General features: G+C 59.9%; 2 protein-coding genes across 10 annotated transcripts in view; one reads left to right on the top strand and one right to left on the bottom strand.

The window, feature by feature from the left end:
- The window catches only part of MTMR14 (myotubularin related protein 14), a 33441-nt gene extending 29035 nt beyond the window's left edge, over positions 1–4406 (bottom strand). For 8 of the 9 annotated variants that reach the window (XR_014229122.1, XM_082321094.1, XM_082321097.1 and 5 more), the window contains exons 1-2: positions 4267–4406; positions 4044–4189 (exon numbers count right to left, since the gene is read on the bottom strand). Coding sequence is in view for 8 of the 9 variants with exons in the window: in XM_082321094.1 (XP_082177220.1) it covers positions 4044–4189; positions 4267–4389 (269 nt within the window). In the remaining variant the exon portion in view is untranslated. Of the gene's footprint in view, positions 1–2497; positions 2554–4043; positions 4190–4266 lie in introns of those variants that run through there. The other variant, XM_082321099.1, reaches the window with a different exon arrangement.
- Positions 4407–7207: 2801 nt separating this feature from the next.
- On the top strand, positions 7208–17803 carry LHFPL4 (LHFPL tetraspan subfamily member 4; the record flags this gene model as incomplete). The annotated part of the gene is made up of 4 exons (XM_082321234.1): positions 7208–7613; positions 17084–17320; positions 17543–17559; positions 17795–17803. The coding sequence occupies 4 exons, from the start codon at positions 7208–7210 to the stop codon at positions 17801–17803; spliced, it is 669 nt and encodes a 222-aa protein (XP_082177360.1).
- Between the last annotated feature and the right edge of the window lie 1542 nt (positions 17804–19345).

Below are 19345 nucleotides of genomic sequence, written 5' to 3'. Positions count from 1 at the left end.
TGGCCGGGGACAGTCCGCGCTGCAAGAGAAACCACCACGGATTGACTGGCAGAGCAGATGAAGTGAGGACGCAACAATATATGCGTTAGGGTGAAGGAGAGAAGTCACAACGGAGCGGGAGAAGAACTCAAAGGTGAAGGACAATGCTGGCCTAAGAACAAATTAATACTTTTATGCTGGAAGTTAAAATAAAGTTGCTAAGCTTCAGAATCAGTGAGAGTGTGGAGCAACCTACCTGCAGCTGCCATTCTGGGAAGGATTAAAAAAATTAATCTATTATTAACACAGAAATTGATCTGTTTATGGAAAAGATTATACAAGGTGGTGCCAGTGGAAACAGGGAAACAGCAAACAAGACCTTCAAATCCTACTTTTTTTTTTTTTTTTTTTAAAAAAGGATTCAGTTCTCAGAATTCATAGTGGAGGCTTAAGATTTTCCACAAGTTTCCCCTACATACACAACTATTTTGGCTGTCCAGCTCCAAAGAGCTTTGACATATACCAGAATTTAAAGAACAAGAACCCAAGCTAATCTTTAAACTTTGTGGACACGAGGGTGCTAAGTGCACAGCCAGGAAAATGCTCACACAATGTACTTTACATGGGAGTATGTGAGACAGTGTGCAGGCAAGAGAAGCACGCGCCCGATCGACACAACCCAAACTCCGCTCATCGCTGTCACTGCAGACAGCCAAGAGCTCTGCTCCGCAATCTGCTTCCCTCCTCAGAGAGCACGCGAATAACACAGACCGCAGGAACGGCCTGCGAGCAGTTTGAGAAGAAGTGCCTTTGTGTACAATTCCCAATAACAAACTGTTTTGGAACTTCTGACGTACAGATTTGGTTGTGAGGTTGTTTTTAAATGAATGCACGCAATTAAGAGATGCGTCCTGCATTCCGCTTCAGCTCTCACTATGTTTGCTTTGTAAAAGCAAATACAGAGGGAAACAAGAACTTTAATGTGGTGCTACCAGAATAGCTCTGTGGCACTGCTTCTAAGTCCAGAAAATGGGAATTGGCAAAAATTAAATGCCTGGAAGATCAGAAATAGTAAGAGAAGCACCTCCCTCTCAGCACACTAACTGCACTCCCCCGAAGAGGCATCACAGCACCGGGGAATGAGCCCAAGCAGCTTGGCAGGAACATGGGACACGGGGCAAGCGGGAAGCCCAGCGCCCCACTGGGGACACAGAAGGATGAGCCCCTCTCCCAGGCTCCCGTGCCTGTTCCCTGGGAAACCTGCACGCACGCCGGAGAGACCCTGCTCTGCTATCTGTCACGGCTGTGCTCCAAACAGGGCTCTCGGACCTCCTTGTCCCAAGAACCATCATCAGTAAAGCTGGAGATAAACACGAGCTAAACACGAGCTCAAGTTGTACCGAGACTACTGTAGCGAGGAGAAAGGCTGCTCTGAAGAACGGGTGCAATGCTCTTACGGGGACAAGTGATTAAATGCAGCATAGGTGGGAGTAAAACCTACTGAAAAGGTTCAGAAAACAGAGCTCTTCAACAGCAGTGTGACAGAACATCATTAAGGCTGCTTGGGACAACGCAGAGAAAGAGGTTGAAGGAATGACGTATATCTTAACTCTATTTTTTTGGACTTTCAGGTGTTTTTTAGTATTTTCTTTTTTTCCTTCAGAAGTTTGTTTTCCAGAAGATACTGCTGGGCAGCCTTACCTCTGGGTTAATCCCCTCAGCTCTCCCCACCAAATCAGACCCCAAACTTGAATTCATCTTTTTAAACACAAGGGAAACATTTCCTACAAGAGCAAGGAACTGTTTTGGCAACTGTATATTTTACACAGGCCTGAAGCACAGATGCTTCTCTTTGGGTGGCCGTAACCACATTGGAACCAAAGTGTTCCTCTCACATCATTAGGTTACGTGCAACTGTAATCATGCTTGTTTGGAGTGCAGACACATTAACAGGATTGTCAGGTGAAACGAAAGACGTGGCCTGTGCCTGAGATCTGGACATTTTCATTAGGCACAGTCACAAGAACTCTAAGACAGCAAGTAAAGAACCTCCATTTCCATTCCCTGCAGCATCTGCCCGCTCCTTCTGGGGGGACATCAGAGTTCTCCAAGCACAGGGAAGGCGCTCCCGGCTGTCAGACGCGCTCTGCTACTTTCTGTGGCTCCTTGCAAGCAGCACCTGACCAAGGGGCGTACAGCTACCTTGGTTGATAGCCAAAGAACACGCAGTAAATTCCTCCCACTACCTCCTGCACCCGTCTGGATTTCACAATACTGTTAGCAAAGTCTGATGAAGCAACATCCTTTCTTCCCCCAGCTGCCCAGCCACAGGATGAACAGGATCAAGAAACTGATCTGGGTTATACCCATTTTTTTGCTGGTTCCCCGCACGGCTTCAGAAGCAGCTGTACCAGCAGAACCGACGGGGCAGCACAGAGTTCGCACGAGCGAGAACTGCTTCCAAAAAACCTTGGTATTCTCCGAGGTGTGAAGTGTCCTGCACACTTCAAGATCTTACCGGCTGATTAAGAACATGTTCCTAGAGGGAGTGTCCCATTCCCTGGAAGGTGTTCTTGCATTCTGTAACACAAGAAGGGCAGCAGTCTCTATTTCATAAGTATTCCATAAAGTACAACGGCACAACTAAAAACGGGATTCGTGTAAAAATTATTTAGCGGCTTTTACAGAGATTGTCACCCAGAAATCAAGAGGATAGGGATGATGAAGGGTACTCTCTTTCCATGACTCCCTGGGAGAGCAAATCAAGACTTGGAAAGAATTGATATTTAAAATGTCAATTGCCACTGCTGGCTTGCAAAAGTCTCGGAAGAAAACGGGGCAGCGAGTGTAAGTACACTTGTTTTGAATATTCATCAGAAAAATTAAGCATCCTTTGCTCTTACATGAACAGAAAAAGCAGAAGCATTCGGTTTCTCTTCCCTAAAGACACTCCTAGTTACATTTACAGCTTCAGACTTCAGTTTCCCCTTTTTTGCAGCAAGAGTTTATCTTTTCTAATCTGATCTAACCATTACGCGGAAATTCTCCCACCTGACAATCAGTTGTGGCTGTTTTCCACAGACCCTGTCCTACAGCACCCAGCCCACGTGCCAGCACAGCTGCTGACGGTTTGCCTTCCTCAGGCAAAGCAGCTGGACACGACACTGCCGCGAGGGGAACACAGCGACCACCATCCTTTTGAACGTGTTACTCTTGTCATGGACACAGTTAAGACTGCAAAATCGCGTTACGTTTTGTTGGAAAAGAAAATAAAAGATGAGAGGCTGCCATTAAGAGCCGCAGGGAGCAGCTAACGCTCAGCCAGAAGCGAGACCAACGCGATTCTGAGCTCGTGGGTCAAAGTCCAGAAACGCGTTGGCTTAGACTTGCCCTAAACTGCAAGCGTTTCCCGCTAACTCACTAAACCTCAGCGCCCACTGACCCACATACCACGGTGGGGGCAGACCGTTTCTGCTGAGATTGTCTCGTCTGCCCAGCCCCTATCAGCTCCCCCTGCGCGGGGGTGCTTTCCAGACTAAAACTTCTCTCATCAGAGGCCTTCCAGCAAGACCCAAGCACTTCATCAGGACAGGGAGAGCATCGCACAGTCCTGCTCCCAGCCACGAGCTCTTTGAGCCTCTGGGCGGGCTGCAGCGCAGCAATCATTAAGATCCAACGCTGAGCTCAGGTCTACTCGAGGAGAGCGTGGAGCGGAGCTGGCGCTGCCCCGTTCCTTTGCACCCCTCAAGTCGCACAGCCCTAGCTCAGCAGCTTTCTCCAAGGAAGCCCAAGAGACTTGGGGAGCTCGGAGGAGCCCCGCGGGAGCCCGGCAGCGAAGCGCAGCCCTGGCAGGCAGCGAGGGGTGCCCCGGGAGCCGCGTACCCAGCGCCTGACACCGCCGGCTATAATTAGCCGCAGGCAGCGCAGCCTGGCCGGGTTTCCCCGGGCCGGCGGGAGCCCCGGAGCGCCAGCAGCTCCCTCGGGGCAAAACTCGAAGCCGCCTCCGCCGGCTGTCAGCCGTGCGGGGCGGGGGCCGGGAGGGGACCGGGGGATGGGGGCCTTACGGGTCGCGGCCGGCGCCGGCGTCGCGCTCCAGGAGGACGATGTGCCGCGGGTAGTGGGCGCAGACCTCGCCGTGCGCGTTGGGGATGACGCTGTAGCGGTAATCGCGGCCGAAGAGCTCCAGGCACCGCCGCTCGATCCGCTCCACCTGCGCACAGCCAGCGGTCAGCGCCCGCCGCACCGCCACCGCCGCCGCCGCTCCCCGCTCCCCCAGCCCACCCTCACCTTAGCGGCGGCGGCGCCGCCGCCGTCCTTGGCGCGGTACTGTGCCCGGGAGAACTCCAGCAGCAACTCGGCCAGGGCGCGGTCCCCGGAGCCCGCCGGGGGGCAGCCGCGGGCCGCCGCCATCCCCTCGCCGCTCAGCGCCGCCGGCCCATGGCGCCGCCTCGCCGCTTCCGCCCGCCGCCACCGCCGCTTCCGCCCGCCCGGCCAATCACCGCCGCGCGTCCGCCCCGCCCCTTCCGCCCCGCCTGCCGGCGTCATCGCCATGCGACGCGCTCCCCGCTGGCCGCGCCGCTCCGCCGCCACCGGCGCCCTCCCCGCCCCGGGGGCCCGGCCCCGGCCCTGCCCTCCCGCAGCGGCCGAGGAGCCGCCTGGCTTCTCGGTGCGAGCCCGGGGGCTGCAGGGACGCCGGGGCTTTGCGTAAACCACGTTCGGGCCCGCAGAGAAACGGGGCGAGCGCTGGCAGGCACCGCTGAACGGGTCTGACGGCGGCGCTGGGCCGGCCCGGGGCGCCGCTCCTCATAAAGAACCCCGAAAGGGGTGGTGATTAAAGAAGGCCCTCTCGGGGTGTCAGCACAGGCACAAAACCGGTCACGGTGGCAGCTGCCAGGTGACCGGTAGCCCGGGCCCCGCATCACGGCCGTGCCCGGGGTGGGAGCGGGGATGGTGGCAGCGCTGGCGAAGGCTGATTTAGAGATTTAGAGTAGTCCGATTATTTTGTGTAAGATGTACCTTCTAGTTACCAAGCTAAGCAATTAGGCCTTGAAGAGACACTTACTCAGGGTGTTTTAGGGAGGTTTTGTGTGCATTGCCAACTTGGCAAATGAAGCTATATATCCTTATTTTGTATAACTGACCATCATTGCTGTCTGGGGTCAGGGTGACCATCCTTGAAGCCGTCAACAATGATTAGTTGAGAAACTCCTAGTCAGGAACCAACCCTGAACATCCCGGAGACTTGATTAATGCATTTAGCTTTGAGTTGTCAGCAGCAAAGGCGGATAACTGTGAACTGCTCTCGTTATAATACTAAAAATCACACCCACTGCTGTGAGAGGCTACCCCGAATGAGGAGACCCTCACCCTTTGAGCATGCGTAGTACAAAAAGGTCGTACTGTCTCTTTAAAGGAAAGCGAGAAACTTCAAAAGCAATTGTATAAGCGGAGGTTATCTCTAAACTTGACTAGTTGCTCATGCTGCCTTTTGTATAGTATAAAAAGACTGTACGGGATCAAGCCGGTGTGTTTGATTTGTGGGAAATCACCCAGCACCCAGGATTGTGCAAACCTGAAATAAACAAGCAATGGCTCTCCTGAGCGTGTGAGGATCGGCTTATTGCACACCGGGTAACGGATCTGCTTTTCACAGCGCCGTCGTGCAGGCAGAGCCAGCTCCTACGGTTTGTACCGGGGTTAGCAGCCACCAGTGTTACACCGCCAGAGGCACCGGGCAGGCAGCTCCCTTTGCTCTTGCGGGGGAATACAGATGTTTTTTTGCAAATGCGCTGCGAACTTTCATGAGACTTGGACGAGAATGAGGCCTCGGGAGCATTTAAAGCCAAGTTCAGCCACAGCAGGAGCAAACATGGTGCATCTTGTCTAGAGAAAAGGAGGCTGAGGGGAGCCCTCATCGCTCTCTGCAACGGCCTGAAAGGAGGCTGGAGCCGGGGGGGGTCGGCCTCTTCTCCCCAGGAACAAGCGATGGGACGAGAGGGAACGGCCTCAAGCTGCGCCAGGGCAGGTTTGGGTTGGATATCAGGAAAAATGTCTTCACCACGATTGTAGTCAGGCCCTGGCCCAGGCTGCCCAGGGCGGTGGTTGAGTCCCCATCCCTGGAGGTATTTAAAAGCTGGGTAGATGTGGTGCTTAGGGACATGGTTTAGTGGTGGGCTTGGCAGTGCTGGGTTAACGGTTGGACTTAATGATCTTAAGGGTCTTTTCCCACCTAAACGATTCTGTGATTCTGTGATCTTCCCTGCCTCAAGAAGAGAGCTGGCCGGGATGGTCTGGTCTCTGCTGGTGTTTCGGGGCCAGCGTGAGGCTGCCGGGGCGTGGGGAGGGCTTTGCGGGGCACGGGTGCCTCAGGCCGCCAGCCCTCGACGCCCGGCCTGGCACACCCGTGTGCCCCGGCCCCGGGCCCTCAGCACCCGAGAGGCGCCGGATCGGGCCCCGCTGCCGCGCCCGCTGCCTGCGCGGCCCGGGCTGCCCGTGACTTACCCGCTCCGGCCCCACCGAGCGGCTCGGCAAGGCCTGCTGCCCGCCCGGGGGGGGTCGCGGAGGGGGCCGGGAAGCTGACCGCCCTCCCTGGGGCCAAACGCGCCCACGCGTGGACCCGCTGCCATTCCCCGGGGCGGCCCCGCGGGGGCTCACCGACCCGCTCCGAACCTTTCCGACCCGCTCCGAACCTTTCCGACCCGCTCCGAACCTTTCCGAGCCGGCCCGAACCTTTCCGAGCCGGCCCGAACCTCTCCGAGCCCCCCCGCCAGGCGAGCCGAAGGCTGCCGAGCGCCTTCCGAACTTCGCCGGGCAGCGGGCCGAACCCCGCCGAACCCGTCGCGAGACGAGCCGAACCTGCCCGAGCCCTGGGCGGGCGGAGCCGAAGGCGGCCGAAGCCACCCGATCCCCGGCTCGCGGCGGGAGGGGGGTGGGGGTGGGCGGGGGGACGGGGACGGACGACGCGCGCGCGCGCGCGCGCGCGCGCCGGGCTCGGCTCGGCTCGGCTCCGCAGTGGCGGGGGGCGCGCGCCCGCGCGCGGGGCGCAGAGGCGGCAGCCAAGATGGCGGCGCGGGTGTCGCAGGGGCCGGCAGCCCGCGGGCGCGCCTAGGCCGCGGCCCCCGCCCTCTCCCCCCCCTACCCCGGGCGGGCTCCCCGCCGTCGCTGCCCGCCCCCCCCCCCCCTCCCCTCCCCTCCCCCGGTCCCCTCCGGCAGCGCGGCGGCCGGCAGGATGCTGCCCTCGCAGGAAGCCTCCAAGCTCTACCATGACAACTACGTGCGGAACTCGCGCGCCATCGGCGTGCTCTGGGCCATCTTCACCATCTGCTTCGCCATCATCAACGTGGTGGTCTTCATCCAACCCTACTGGGTGGGCGACAGCGTCAACACGCCCAAGCCCGGTTACTTCGGGCTGTTCCACTACTGCGTGGGCAGCGGGCTGGCGGGCCGGGAGCTGTCGTGCCGCGGCTCCTTCACCGACTTCAGCACCATCCCCTCGGGCGCCTTCCAGGCGGCGGCCTTCTTCGTGCTGCTCTCCATGGTGCTGACGCTGGGCTGCATCACCTGCTTCGCCCTCTTCTTCTTCTGCAACACCGCCACCGTCTACAAGATCTGCGCCTGGATGCAGCTGCTGGCAGGTACCCACCGGCACCGGGCCACCCCCCCACCCCACCCCAAAGGGTCTTCTCTAGGTTTTGGGGGGGATGGTGGGAGTGGAGGATGCGGGGTTCGCCGGGACGGCGGGTGCTGGCGCGCCGGGAGCCCCAGGCGTTGGTAGCAGGGCCCCTGGCCACAGGGAACGCCAAGGCTGCTGAACGAAGCTGGGCTGGGTCCAAGCACTGCGGGGCCGTGGGGCCAGGAACCAGCCCCAGGGCTTCCTGGAACACCACTAGCACTGACAGAGCACCAGGAACGGGCACCGGCTCAGGGAACTGGCACCCAGGGCTCCCCAGGCACTGGTATGGGGGCCCGTGGCCACAAGGAACACCAGGGCTGGCCTGAGAAAGCTGGGCTGGGTACAAGTGCTGTGGCTCCATAGGACATCCCAGCCAGGAACTGGCCCCAGGACCCCTCAGGGCTTCCTTGGGACACCCAGGCCAGGCACCGGCACTGACAGAGCACCAGGAACCGGTGCCGGCTCTAGGCACTGGCACCCGGGGCTCCCCAGGCAGAGACTGGCTGCAGGGAACACCAAGATTGCTCAAGGAAGCTGGGCAGGGTGCAAGCACTGCAGGGCCTTGGGGCATCCCAGGCAAGGGTGCTCCAGGGCTTCCTGGGACACCCAGGCCAGGCACCAGCACTGACAGAGCACCAGGAACGGGCACCTGTTCTGGGCACTGGCACCTGGGGCTCCTCAGCCAAGATCTGACCCCAGGGAACCACAGGGCTCCCTGGGACACAGTGGGAAAGCTGGATCAGGGACCCATCCCAGGGGATCCCAGAGCAAGCACCTGGACAGCCTGGAGCACCCCAGGACAGACGGGCCAGGCACTGGCCTTGGAGCACCCTGGGCCAGGGACCAGCCTTGGGGCACCCCAGTACATCCCAGTCAGCGATCAGCTTTAGGACACCCTACAACAAGGACTGTGCCATAGAGTCCACAGAGAGGATGCCCTAGGACACCCTGGACCTGGGACCAGCCCCTGGGGACCCAGGCCCCCCGGGGAACCCCGCATCAGGGACTAGGCTCCCTGTCTACCCAGCCCCAAGGGCATCCCTGAGCAATCCCTTCCCGAGGGGATACACACTTTAGGGGAACCCCCAGCCCCCGAAGGGACCCCATCACTGGCAGGAGCCCATGCATGGACCCCCCCAGCCCTGTAAAAGCACCTGTGCACAGACAGACCCTCCAGCTCCTCCTTAACGAGATGTTGTGCCCAGGCCCCCCTCCCTCCCTCCAGCATTGTGAGAGGGCTGTGAGGACAGACCTTCCCCAGCTCTCTGCATAAAGACACCCCGAGTACAGCGCTTCCCGCAGAGGGACACCATACATTTACCTTGATGTCTCCTCAGAAGCGAGCACAGGCTCAAGCCCAGTCACTCCCCCCAAACGTGGCCCTGTCTATAGGTCCTCCTTAGCTCCCTCCACAAAAGAAACCCCACCATAGATGTATCCCAACACCCTCACAGACTCACCCCTCAAAGGGACACCATACAATAGCCCAAACTTTTCCCCGGAAGGGGACCTGATGCCTATATTGATAAGGATCCCAAGTATCCCCTTGTGTGCAGACCTTCACGCTGTCCTCACAGAGGGTCTGTCCTTCTGGGAGAAAGACCCTGAGAAGAGATGCTGAGCTTCCCCCGGTAGCAGGACCCTTCACTTTCTTCTCTCTCTGGTTTTACCACGTGTGGAAAGCTATTGTGTTACTCCCCACTGCATCCAAAGTGCGAATAGACCCAGAGCTTCCACCAGAAGGACCCAGAGCCCCCCATATGCCTAATGAAAGGACTCCAGTCCGCACCGCCTCAAGAAGGGCCCCACGTGGGAGGATACAGCCCCCCCATGCTAGGGGCTCGCCGCTAGCCCGGCTCTCTCCCTTGCAGCTGGCTTGGGCTGGAAGGCCTGACCTCTCCTCACCCAGATCAGGACCACAGCCAGACCTGGAGCTGCCTTGGCTTATTGGGAAATTCCTTCATCTTTAATTTTCCCTGTCCCAAAGATTTACCGGTTTAAGGCAAGCTCAAAGCCCAAATCCTTCCAATTGTCAGCAGCTTAATCAAGTGGCTTAGAGTGCCCGGCCGGTGCTGCTGCTGCACAGGGAGCTGCGTGGTGGAGGGCACTGCACCGAAGGCAGCCCCGGGCTTCCTCCCCGGTGCCTCCTGTCCTGCCCTGGCTCAGGCTCGGGTGGCCACGGCAGCACCCTGCTGCTGTCACCTCTGGGTACCCCCTCGCCCTGCCCTGGGGCTTGTCCCTGCTCACACTTTGCACCTTGCGGCTACGCTTGTGCTGCTCACAACTGCACTTGTGAGAACCCCGAGTGCGGGGCTCCCTGAGGCCATGGGCCGGCTCTGTGGGCCCCAGCTGGCCCAGGCTTGGCTCAGAGCTCTCCCAAAGCAGCACGGCAACGCGGTCTTTCTGTGTCGGGGAAAGTCCAAGGCGGCATTAACAGAGACTGGCCATCCACCCTGCCCTGAGATGGGGCAGCACGAGAGAGCTTCTGTCCTGCAGGAGAGGCTGGCGTCACCGTCAGGGAGGGCCAGGACACAGGGGCGGTGGGGTGGTGCATGCTGGCAAGAGGGAGCCTCATCTGCGGGGGGCCGGGCAGGGCTGAACTTCCCCGGGCCTGTCAGAGGCAGCCGCAGGTGGATGTGTTACCGTGCACACGGAGAAGGAGCTGCTGTGACCCATGGAGCCAAATCCCATGGGTAGGGCAGGGCTGTGGCCCGACGCCAGCTCCGGCACAGCGTGGTGGCAAGCTCTGGAGAGTCACCCACCTGGGAGGTCGGAGGGTCCTGCCAGAGCAGAGAAGGAAAAGGCGTTCCTCTTGCCTTGGTGAAGTCTTAGCTGAAGGAAGACTTACACCACTACGGCAGAAGCAACAGCGAGGCCCAAAGTTTCATGGTCTCACTGGTGAAAATGAGGTAAACAAGGTGAAAAGCAGAGAGATGGGGCAGAGGTGGGTCCAGCCCGTCCCTAAGGGATGGCCAGTGCAGAATACAGGGCTGCTGAGCCAGGGCACGAACGGGCTCTTCGGAGGAGAAAAATCAAGAGTGGGAAGGGGGGGAGGAGAAGAAGAGGACGATCAGGAATTCAGTATCTCTTTCAGAAAAAAAAAAAAAGTTAAATCGTCAATGTCTAATTAGTGGACGACGATCAAGGAAGGGTTTAATTAGAGCTTCACAGAAAGCTCCAGCTCAAAAGCCACTGCCCCCCTAGGAGGAAACTGAATCTAATTAAGAGGAAAGACTCTGCTTTATCGCAAACAGAAACGTAGCCATCTGCCCCATTCAAAATCCCAGTAACGCAAAACGAGATTTTGCTAAATCCTTCTGTTATAAAACCAGAAATGGGCCTTTAACATGAGCACGTCAACAACTGTATGACTGACAGCACCCTGATGCCACCCCAGTCCTCAGAATTAGCGGAGGAGCTCCTTCAGAAAGTCCCACGGGATGATGCTTACTTGAAGAGAAATGGGCTGCGTGGGTGATCCCTCTCGTCCACCCTCCGTGGAGGGCAGGTACAGGAGCGAGATGAAGGCAGCTGGGCTGATTTTGTGGATGCCTCCATTGCAGCAACCACATGGCAGTCACCCGCTGGAGACGAGAGCACAGGAATACACCACCACCACCACCACGCACTGAGGAGGCTGCCCAGGAGCCTGAGCGTTTCCTCCGATTCCCTAATTCTCTGTAACCTAAGGCGCAGTCACCCTGTGAGTTAACCCCGAGCTTTGAACAAAGTCGTCCCGGTGTCCGGCACGAATGCCAGAGCGAGAGACCCCAGCCACCCCTGCGTGGCACCGCACCCGCGTGCCTGCCGTGAGGACGGTCGCTCCCAGCGGGTCCGGGGCTCTGTTTGCAGGGAGGTTTCGGTTTTGTACTTACAGTCTACTGAGGGTCAAAAGAGGCAGCCAGCTGAGCACACAGTCCCTCTTGCACGGAGGAAGCATCCAGGCACCTTGCCCGATGGAGAACGTGATAATACATGTGCATCTCAGCCCTTTTCTCCTTTGGGAGAGCCCCTTCAGAGCTACACTCACCTCTCAAATGGGCCCTTCCCACCCACCACCGTGTGAACTGGGAGCAGAGGCAGAGCCTTGATCAGCAGCTTCATCTTCTGCACCTGAGCTGCGTTTGCCACCATCTGAGCTGGGACCCCTCACACGGCGCAGCTGCACGGCATCGTTTCGGCATGCCCGTGGAGAGGAGTGATTAGGAAGCCCGTTGCCAACTGCTGGGCTGAGCACGACTGAGCTGCGTGGTGCGGTGGGGTGGCTGCGGCCTGGGGGGAGAGCCACAGCTCCGAAATGCTCCCTGGTGCTGGCAGCGATGCGGTGGCTCTGCTGAGCCACGTCAGGACAGGCTCTTCTTCCCAACTGGGACTTGCTGGAGACCCATCTCCTCTCAGAGAGAGTTTGAGGTTTCAAAAAAATTGTTTTCATGGATATAAAAGTCATTCATTGAAATTCTTAATGAAAAAAACAAGAGACGGATACCACTGCTCCAAACCAGCTAGGAGCGTAACTGGGACCGCTGCTGGGAATGAGGATGAAGTAGCCTCACGCCTTTTCTCTGCCCGAGGGAGAAATATTGCCAATACATGATCTTCCAGGTGAACTGCTTCCACCTGCCAACCTTGCAGCAAAAAAGAAGACATCACTGCAAAAAAACTTTGCATTTGCTGAATTACCGGCTTCTGGCCCCCAAAAAAGCTTTCCCGAAGATTTCCCGTCTCCTTCCCCCGCCATTCCTGTCATGCAGCGGGGACAGGAGCAGCGATGCAGCGCAGACCTCGCATCCGTCCAGCACCTCGTGCTCCGCAGCAGCCAGCCCCGGGCTTTGGAAGGCAGCGTAACCCTCCCGTAGTAGCTGTTGATGTGCCTGCGGACCCGCAGGGAGCGGCTGAGCCGGCCGTTTCGGAGCTGCTCGTGTCCTGGGGCTTACATCCCTTAACTGTTGTTCCAGATAAAGTAACTGTCAGTTCTGATTCATACAAACTCATAGCTCTATTCTGAATCCTGCTGATTTTTTGGCTCAGAAACAGCCTGTGGAGCAAAATGCCGTAAGGGAGCTCCTGTCTGTGTAAATGGCCGGTGCTTGCCGTCCTGAGCATGCTGCCTTTAATTTGCATTTATTTTTGAGGGATTTCTGGTTTTAGGAGGCAGGGGGGGCTGTGTTTGTTCCCTTTCCTTCTGGCACTCAGCTCCCAGGAGGTTTCCTAGTGAGAAGCAGCCACTGCAGACCCCAAAGGCACCTCGCAGCCCCTGTTTTTCTGGGGGTTCAGGCCTGGTGCGCAGTGCCCGGGGGATCCCACCGGGCATCTCCGATGTGCCATCCGCAGCGTGGTGAGCAGCCGTGGGCACAGTGGAGGCTACGGCACCTAGAGCTTCCTCCCCTTCAGCACAAGGTAGAGATGAGGGGCCGAGGGGTCACCAAAATACCCCCGGCGTGTCTGCGGTGAAGGTGGGAGTGATGCGCACGAGGGCAGGGGACAGCCAGCTCGCTGAACCCGAATGTCCTGCTGTCCCCAAGCCAGGTTTAACAAGCCCCTTTGGGACCCAGCAGGCGCTGGTTTTCCCCCAGTTACCCCCACGTTTTCTGGTTTTCAGTCCCTGATGTGTCCAGTGGCAGTGCGATGCTCTGCGTGCCGCTGCTGGGGGGGACCACGTCTCTCAGCTGCAGGACGTGTCCTTAACCCCTTCTGCCCGCGGCAGGCGAGAGCAGTAATAGCCAGTCTTCACCCAAACCTGCAGACTAAACTAGACAGCAACAGTGATTAGAAAAACAGATTTGAATCCTGCAGGCGCAACTGGACGGGACTGGGGCGGCACTGGGATAACCCTAGTACTTAACAAACGCGCGGGTTACTCAGACATCCAAATGAGCTAAATGCACCTTCTACCAGGGGATGTCATCCTGCCAGGAGGAGCTGCCTCGGCTCCCTCTGCTAAAATCTCGCTGCAGCGTTGCAGCCTGAGTCATAACATTGAATTCCCTTCAATTCATTTCTTTTTGTGAGGATATCAAAAGCCCTTGAGATTCCCATTTCATCTCTAGGGGACCCTGACAAGAGAGCACGAAGGAGTGGGAAGCCATGAACCAGCTGCAAAACCAAGCTGAGAAATGCTGGTTTTCCTGGGGCCAGAGCCCCAGCCCCGGCAGGATCCCGCAGGCAGTCCCGCAAACTGCAGCTGGTTCTTCCTCCTCCTGCGTACACCCTGCCCCAGTGATCACCGAAATACCCAGTCTCAAATCCATCTGTCCAACTGGGAAAACTCTGGAAGAGGGAGTTGGAGCTCAGGGCCTGGGGAAGGGATGGCAGCTGTGGGGTGTGACGAAGCGGCCGGCTGTCCTCAGTGCTACCGGCGGTGGGGACTGGCACCACACCCTCAGAAGAACAGGAATTAAACCCAAAATGGATGGGAGTTGGGTTATTTTTTTTCTTTTTTAATAGCGGCTCCTGTAAGGAGTCATCACTTGGTGTTTTTCATGCGGTTGCAAGGCATGGAAATAGGCTGTTTTAAACAAAACCCAATATTTTACTGCAGGTCTGCAAGGGACCTCGGGGGCTTTTGGTGGCAGGTGCTGGCAGAAGGGCGCTGCGGGCAGAGGGACGGGCAGGCAGAGCCCTGTCCTCGCACCCTTCAGACCTGCTGCGAGGGGCTTGTTGAAAAGGGCAGCGCCGAGGCCTGTTTGACCGTGTGGGCATCCCCTCCGTGTTCTTGCTCTGCACTTCAATGTTGCTCCTTGCTGCAGGCACGGGAAGGTGTTTCCAGGACATCGGGCGGCCTGGGGACACGCAGAAAAGGGAATTGCTTGTGACAGAGCAGAGGACTCGGCTTGCTTCTGGGAACACGTAGGACTGACGGGAAGAGAGCGCTGCGCTGCTCTTCGCTGGGAGAGGACCTGCCTTCGGTGGCACGGCCCCACCACGGCCGCTTCCCGGGGAGCTGCGCAGCAGTGAGGGGCTCGGGCAGAGGAGTTTGGGTCCATGCGGTGGCTCAGGAGCGCTCCTTTGCCCTGGTAATAAATTTGTAGTTTAATTCTCTCTGGCAAATAGGGGCTGTGAGATCTCGGGCAGAGCTCCTGGAGCTGCTCCGCGGGGCAGGGCACAGGCTCCCCTTGCCCCGGTGCCGGTGCAGAGCGGGCGCACGGGGAGAGGAGGAACCAGGGCAGGCAGATGCAGGCTAGAGCCGGCACCGGTGGTCCTGGCAGTAGCCATCGCTGCCTGTCCCCTGTGGCTGTGTTGTGACAACCCGCTGTGCCAGTGGCTCACATGCTGTTTTTTTCCTCCGTACCTTTTTGAGCCGCTCTCTGCTTTTGCCTTAAACCCCATCTCTCGTGACCTCCACAAATGCCATAGCCCTCCAGCACGTTAATCCGCTGCCTCCTGCGTCACTGCCCCGTCCTGCCATGTTTGGGTCCTGCTGATGTCCTGGGGGACCCTCACCCCTGCAGCTGTGGTGTTTGCAGGGCAGTGAGCTCTCGGCGAGCTCCTGCTTTCCCCGGGCAGCTGGATCTACCTGGTGCCCAAATAAATGCTCAGAAATGCAGAGGAAATACCAATGCTTGCAGAGTCCAGGGAAAGACCCAGGGGCTGCTGTTCTGCTCCTGCAAAGGACTGACTCAAGGCCATGCACAAAAGCCGGGAGCCTGCCTGAGCCCCTTTCTGGTGCAGGTAAAGTTAGCACCTGATTTTTTTTTTTTTTTACTTAAATTTGCCTTCTCCTACAGCTCTGTTCTCTTCTGGGCTGAGAGGGGCTGTCACTGAGGGCTGCTGCCCACCCAGGCAGCCGGAGCGCTTGCTTTGCCGTTCACCGTGCGTTCCTCGGGCCTCACCGCGCTCTTTTCTCCTCCCCACCAATTCCGGCAGAGCCGTTACAGCCGTGCCCCTTTCCAGGCTGGGTTGTGCCAGCCTGACCAGCGCTGCGGGGGGCAAAACCACCCCTTCGCCAGGGATGGCCGCAGAGCACCTTAGCATTTTTTGCAGTTGCAGTGCACTGGCAACTCAACGGGGTCCTAAAATCCTCTCAGCATCTCTGCTTTCCCGAGGAGAGTCCCCGGCACAGCTCCGCTGCTCCTCCTCGCCTTTAATTCAGGCGGTCGGCTGAATTCAATGACATCTAGCTCAAAGGTGCCCAGGTTAGCAGGCAGGCCAGGTTGCTGCTCACCATTTACCGTGCAGCGCACAGGGCTGATTATGTTTCCTTCCAAAGGGGATAGTTTTGGGTTTTTGGGTTGGTCTGGTCCCCATGGACAGGGAGTTCCCCCAGATGCGGCCGTGCTTGCCTGGGAGCCCCTGGTGACAAAGTGCTGGAGATGCCGGCTTGCTAATTCCTCGTGCGTGCACCGTGCTCTGCGGCCGTGCGGTGCTGGGGTGGCACCGCGGCTGCGTACGGTGGTAAATCAGCTTGCGGAGCTCGCCTCTGTCTGCAAAAATGCTTTTACCGAGCAGGTTTGTAATGTGGATGGAGGAGGCAGAGACCAGGCCGCTGGCGGGTGGTGTTACGTGCCGGTGCGCGGGCTGCCGAGGGCGACTCGCCTCGGCGTCCCTGCCCTTTCCCAGGGAGAGCGGTTGGCACAGCTTATCAGGATGCGAGGGCCGTGCCAAGTCCCGGTGCCATGCCCTGCGCTCGCTTCCCCCCATCCTGGGAATTCCCTTCCCTACCAAGAGCAGTTAAAAGCGGGGGGGGGTTTGCTGTCCCTCCAGCAGCAACGGACGGGAGCCACTTTGTCACTCCTGTGGGCACAAGCCTCTCAGTCCTTTCCTAACCCAGGACAAAAATACTCACAGCACACCCCAGCTTCTCTACATCATCGTTAATATTTTTAGCCTTCCCAGCTGATATGGGGTGAGGAGCTTTTGTACTGGCTGTAGTTAGAAAAAGCATCGCCTCCTTACCTTGACAGTCACAGGCTTCGTCTCGGCATTTCCCTTCCCGTTCATCCCGGCACTCCCTGATGTCTCCCTGCTCGGCACGGAGGCACGCTGAGCAAGCGAGCCCCCGGGAGCGGTGCTTGCAGGGCTGCGAGGTGGTCGGTCGTGGGTGCTCCCGGGGATGACGACCCTCTTGGCAGGCAGCACCCCTGCCCGCGGCACACCGGTAGCTCCTGCCCACGCGCGGGGAGCCTGCGGCAATGAGGAAAGCCCGTGGGGAACCACTGATCCTGTGGTTGACGCTTGAAGAAACCAAGGCCCCGATATCCCCATTTGTCCATGGGCTGGGTTTGGGGCAGCCACATGCAAACGCACCCTGCTGGTGGGGCAGTGGTGGCTGTCACCCGCCGTGCTGCCTGTCACCCACCGTGCTGCCTGTCACCCGCTGTGCTGCCTGGCTGTCGCGGGGCCAAGGTGGGCTCCCTGCCGGGCACCGGCTGCACTCGTGCCCAGCGCTGCCTCCCCTGTGTCCCCTCTGATGCTTCCCCCTCCTCTCCCCTGCAGCGCTCTGCCTGGTGCTGGGCTGTATGATCTTTCCCGACGGCTGGGATGCAGAGACCATACGGGACATGTGCGGGGAGAAGACGGGGAAGTACTCCCTGGGCGACTGCTCCGTGCGCTGGGCTTACATCCTGGCCATCATCGGCATCCTCAACGCCCTCATCCTTTCCTTCCTGGCCTTCGTCCTCGGCAACCGGCAGAACGACCTGCTGCACGAGGAGCTCAAGACAGAGAGCAAAGGTGAGCTCCGCGCTGTCGGGAGGGTCCCAGGGCCCCGCGCCACGGCCCTGGAGGGGCTCCCGGGTGGGAATAGCCCGGGGGGCTCGGCCCCTCCGGCAGCCGGCAGCCGGGCGAGGATCCCACGGGCTTAACTGTGGCCTGCAAAGCGAGGCAGGCCGGGCAGGGTGGGAGCGGGCTGCCGAGCCCCGACCCTGCCTGACGCCCTCTCTTCTGTTTCCACAGATTTCGTCGGCACGGCGGTAAGTCCCGAGTGTCGCTGTCCCATCCCCTAGCCCTGACCACGCGGTGTGGTTGCGTGTGACCGTGCTGGGTGGCCCCGCATGGGACGGGGGGGACCCTGGCTGTGCGGGGCGGTGGGGCTGGGGGCAGCGGGAAAGGGGGGGCAGCAGGGATGGGGACAGGCACGTGCATGGCACACGCTGGCGGCACGATGGTGGAGCCAGGCCTGCCCGACCCGCTGTGCTCTCCCCGCAGAGGATATAAGGCCGAGCGCCCGCAGCAGGACCCTCTTCCCGCGGCCGGCAGCCTGGGTGCGCCCTCCCTGTCCTGCCCTTCGTCTGCTGCCAGCGGCCACGCAGCGTCCCACGCCGGCCCCATTGGGGAGATGCCGGCCGCCCGCCACGTCCACAGCCACCTCCATGTCCACGCCGGCACCGCCATCCCACGCACCCCGCCAGCTCCGCGCCCCCCGCCGCCCGTGGGCTGCCGCCGGGGGAGGACGCCCCAAACCCGCTTCGTTCGAGAACAGCGTCCAACTGCGGTTTTGTTTCGAGGAAAAAACAGTCTCAGAGTTTTTAACAGATTTCTACATCCCCAGGACTCCTGAACGCGCGCCCAGTGACACCCCGCGCCGGCTGCTCGGGCCCCGGCCCCCTCCCCGCTCCCATTTTGTACAGCTCCGAGATTCCGTCTCCATGGCTGGGGGATCCGGCGGCCAGGACGGGGCCCAGCCCCTACTTTTACGTGTAAATTCATATTCTCTAAACAGGGTAAAGTGACTTGAGCCCCCTCGCCCCCCGCCCCAGGACGTGGTGTTTCCCGGTGCGTGGCCGGGACCACAGGCTGCCGCTCGCTCCCCCGCCCCACACGGGGACCGCAGGGGCCTCGCTGCCGCCGGGACACCCGACTCGCGCCGCCGCTGAATGTAAGCCCTGGTAAGTGGGAGCAGCCGGACATGCAAAACCCCCCGGGTGGGCGCAGGAGGACCCCCCCCCCCCCCGCCAGCCCCCTCCCCGAGCCAGCCGCGGGCTGTTGCCAAACGCCTTCCCTTCCCATCCCATCCCCATACGGTGCTTTATCTCCACTGGTGACGGCAAGGCTCTCCCTGCCACGCGGCGTGGCTGGGGGGGACGCGGGCACTCCTGTGCCCACCCTGGCCGTGTCCCCTGGCTGCACCTCGCTGGCACACGGCGATGGCCCGCGGGGAGCCGGCGGCAGCTGCCCGGGGCAGCGCTGAGCCCGGCAGCCTCCAACCACGACCCAGCCTCAATCGCGCACACGCAGCACCCAAGAGCTGGCACCGGCACCCTCCCCGGCACGGGCGGCCGCGGCTCTGCTGGCCAGACCCGTGCGTGTGGGCTTCCCCGGGTCCCGGCCGCGGGGGGCTCGGGTCGCCGCAGCCCTTGCAATGCAATAAAGTCCTCAGCACTGGCCGTGTCTCAGTGCGAGTAGCCGGGGGCTGTTTGCAGGGCCCCCAGCTCCCCGGGGAGCGACCGGCCAGGGGCTGGCGGGGGCCCTGGCAGGGCTGGACCCAGGCGCTGGGCAAGGCCCGGGAGCGGGGCTGAGCCGGGCGCAGGGAGCAGAGCGGGGCCGCGGCAGGGCCGGGCAGCCCTGGGGAAAGGAGCTGCTGCCAAGGGGGCAGGGCCGCGGCGCGTGGAGGCTGCCGGGAGACGGCAACGAAGGGCTCTGCAGGAACCATCGCCCAGCCCGGCGAGCCGCGGTGCCCGGGGCTGGTGGGAGCCGGTAAGTCGTGCCCTGAGACCCTGTGGGGCGGCGGTGAGGGACGGAGCCGTGCCGAAACACCGT

Source organism: Platalea leucorodia, assembly GCF_965183815.1.
Source record: "Platalea leucorodia genome assembly, chromosome: 9".
Classification (NCBI taxonomy): domain Eukaryota; kingdom Metazoa; phylum Chordata; class Aves; order Pelecaniformes; family Threskiornithidae; genus Platalea; species Platalea leucorodia.
This window is presented reverse-complemented; position numbering and strand designations above follow the sequence as displayed.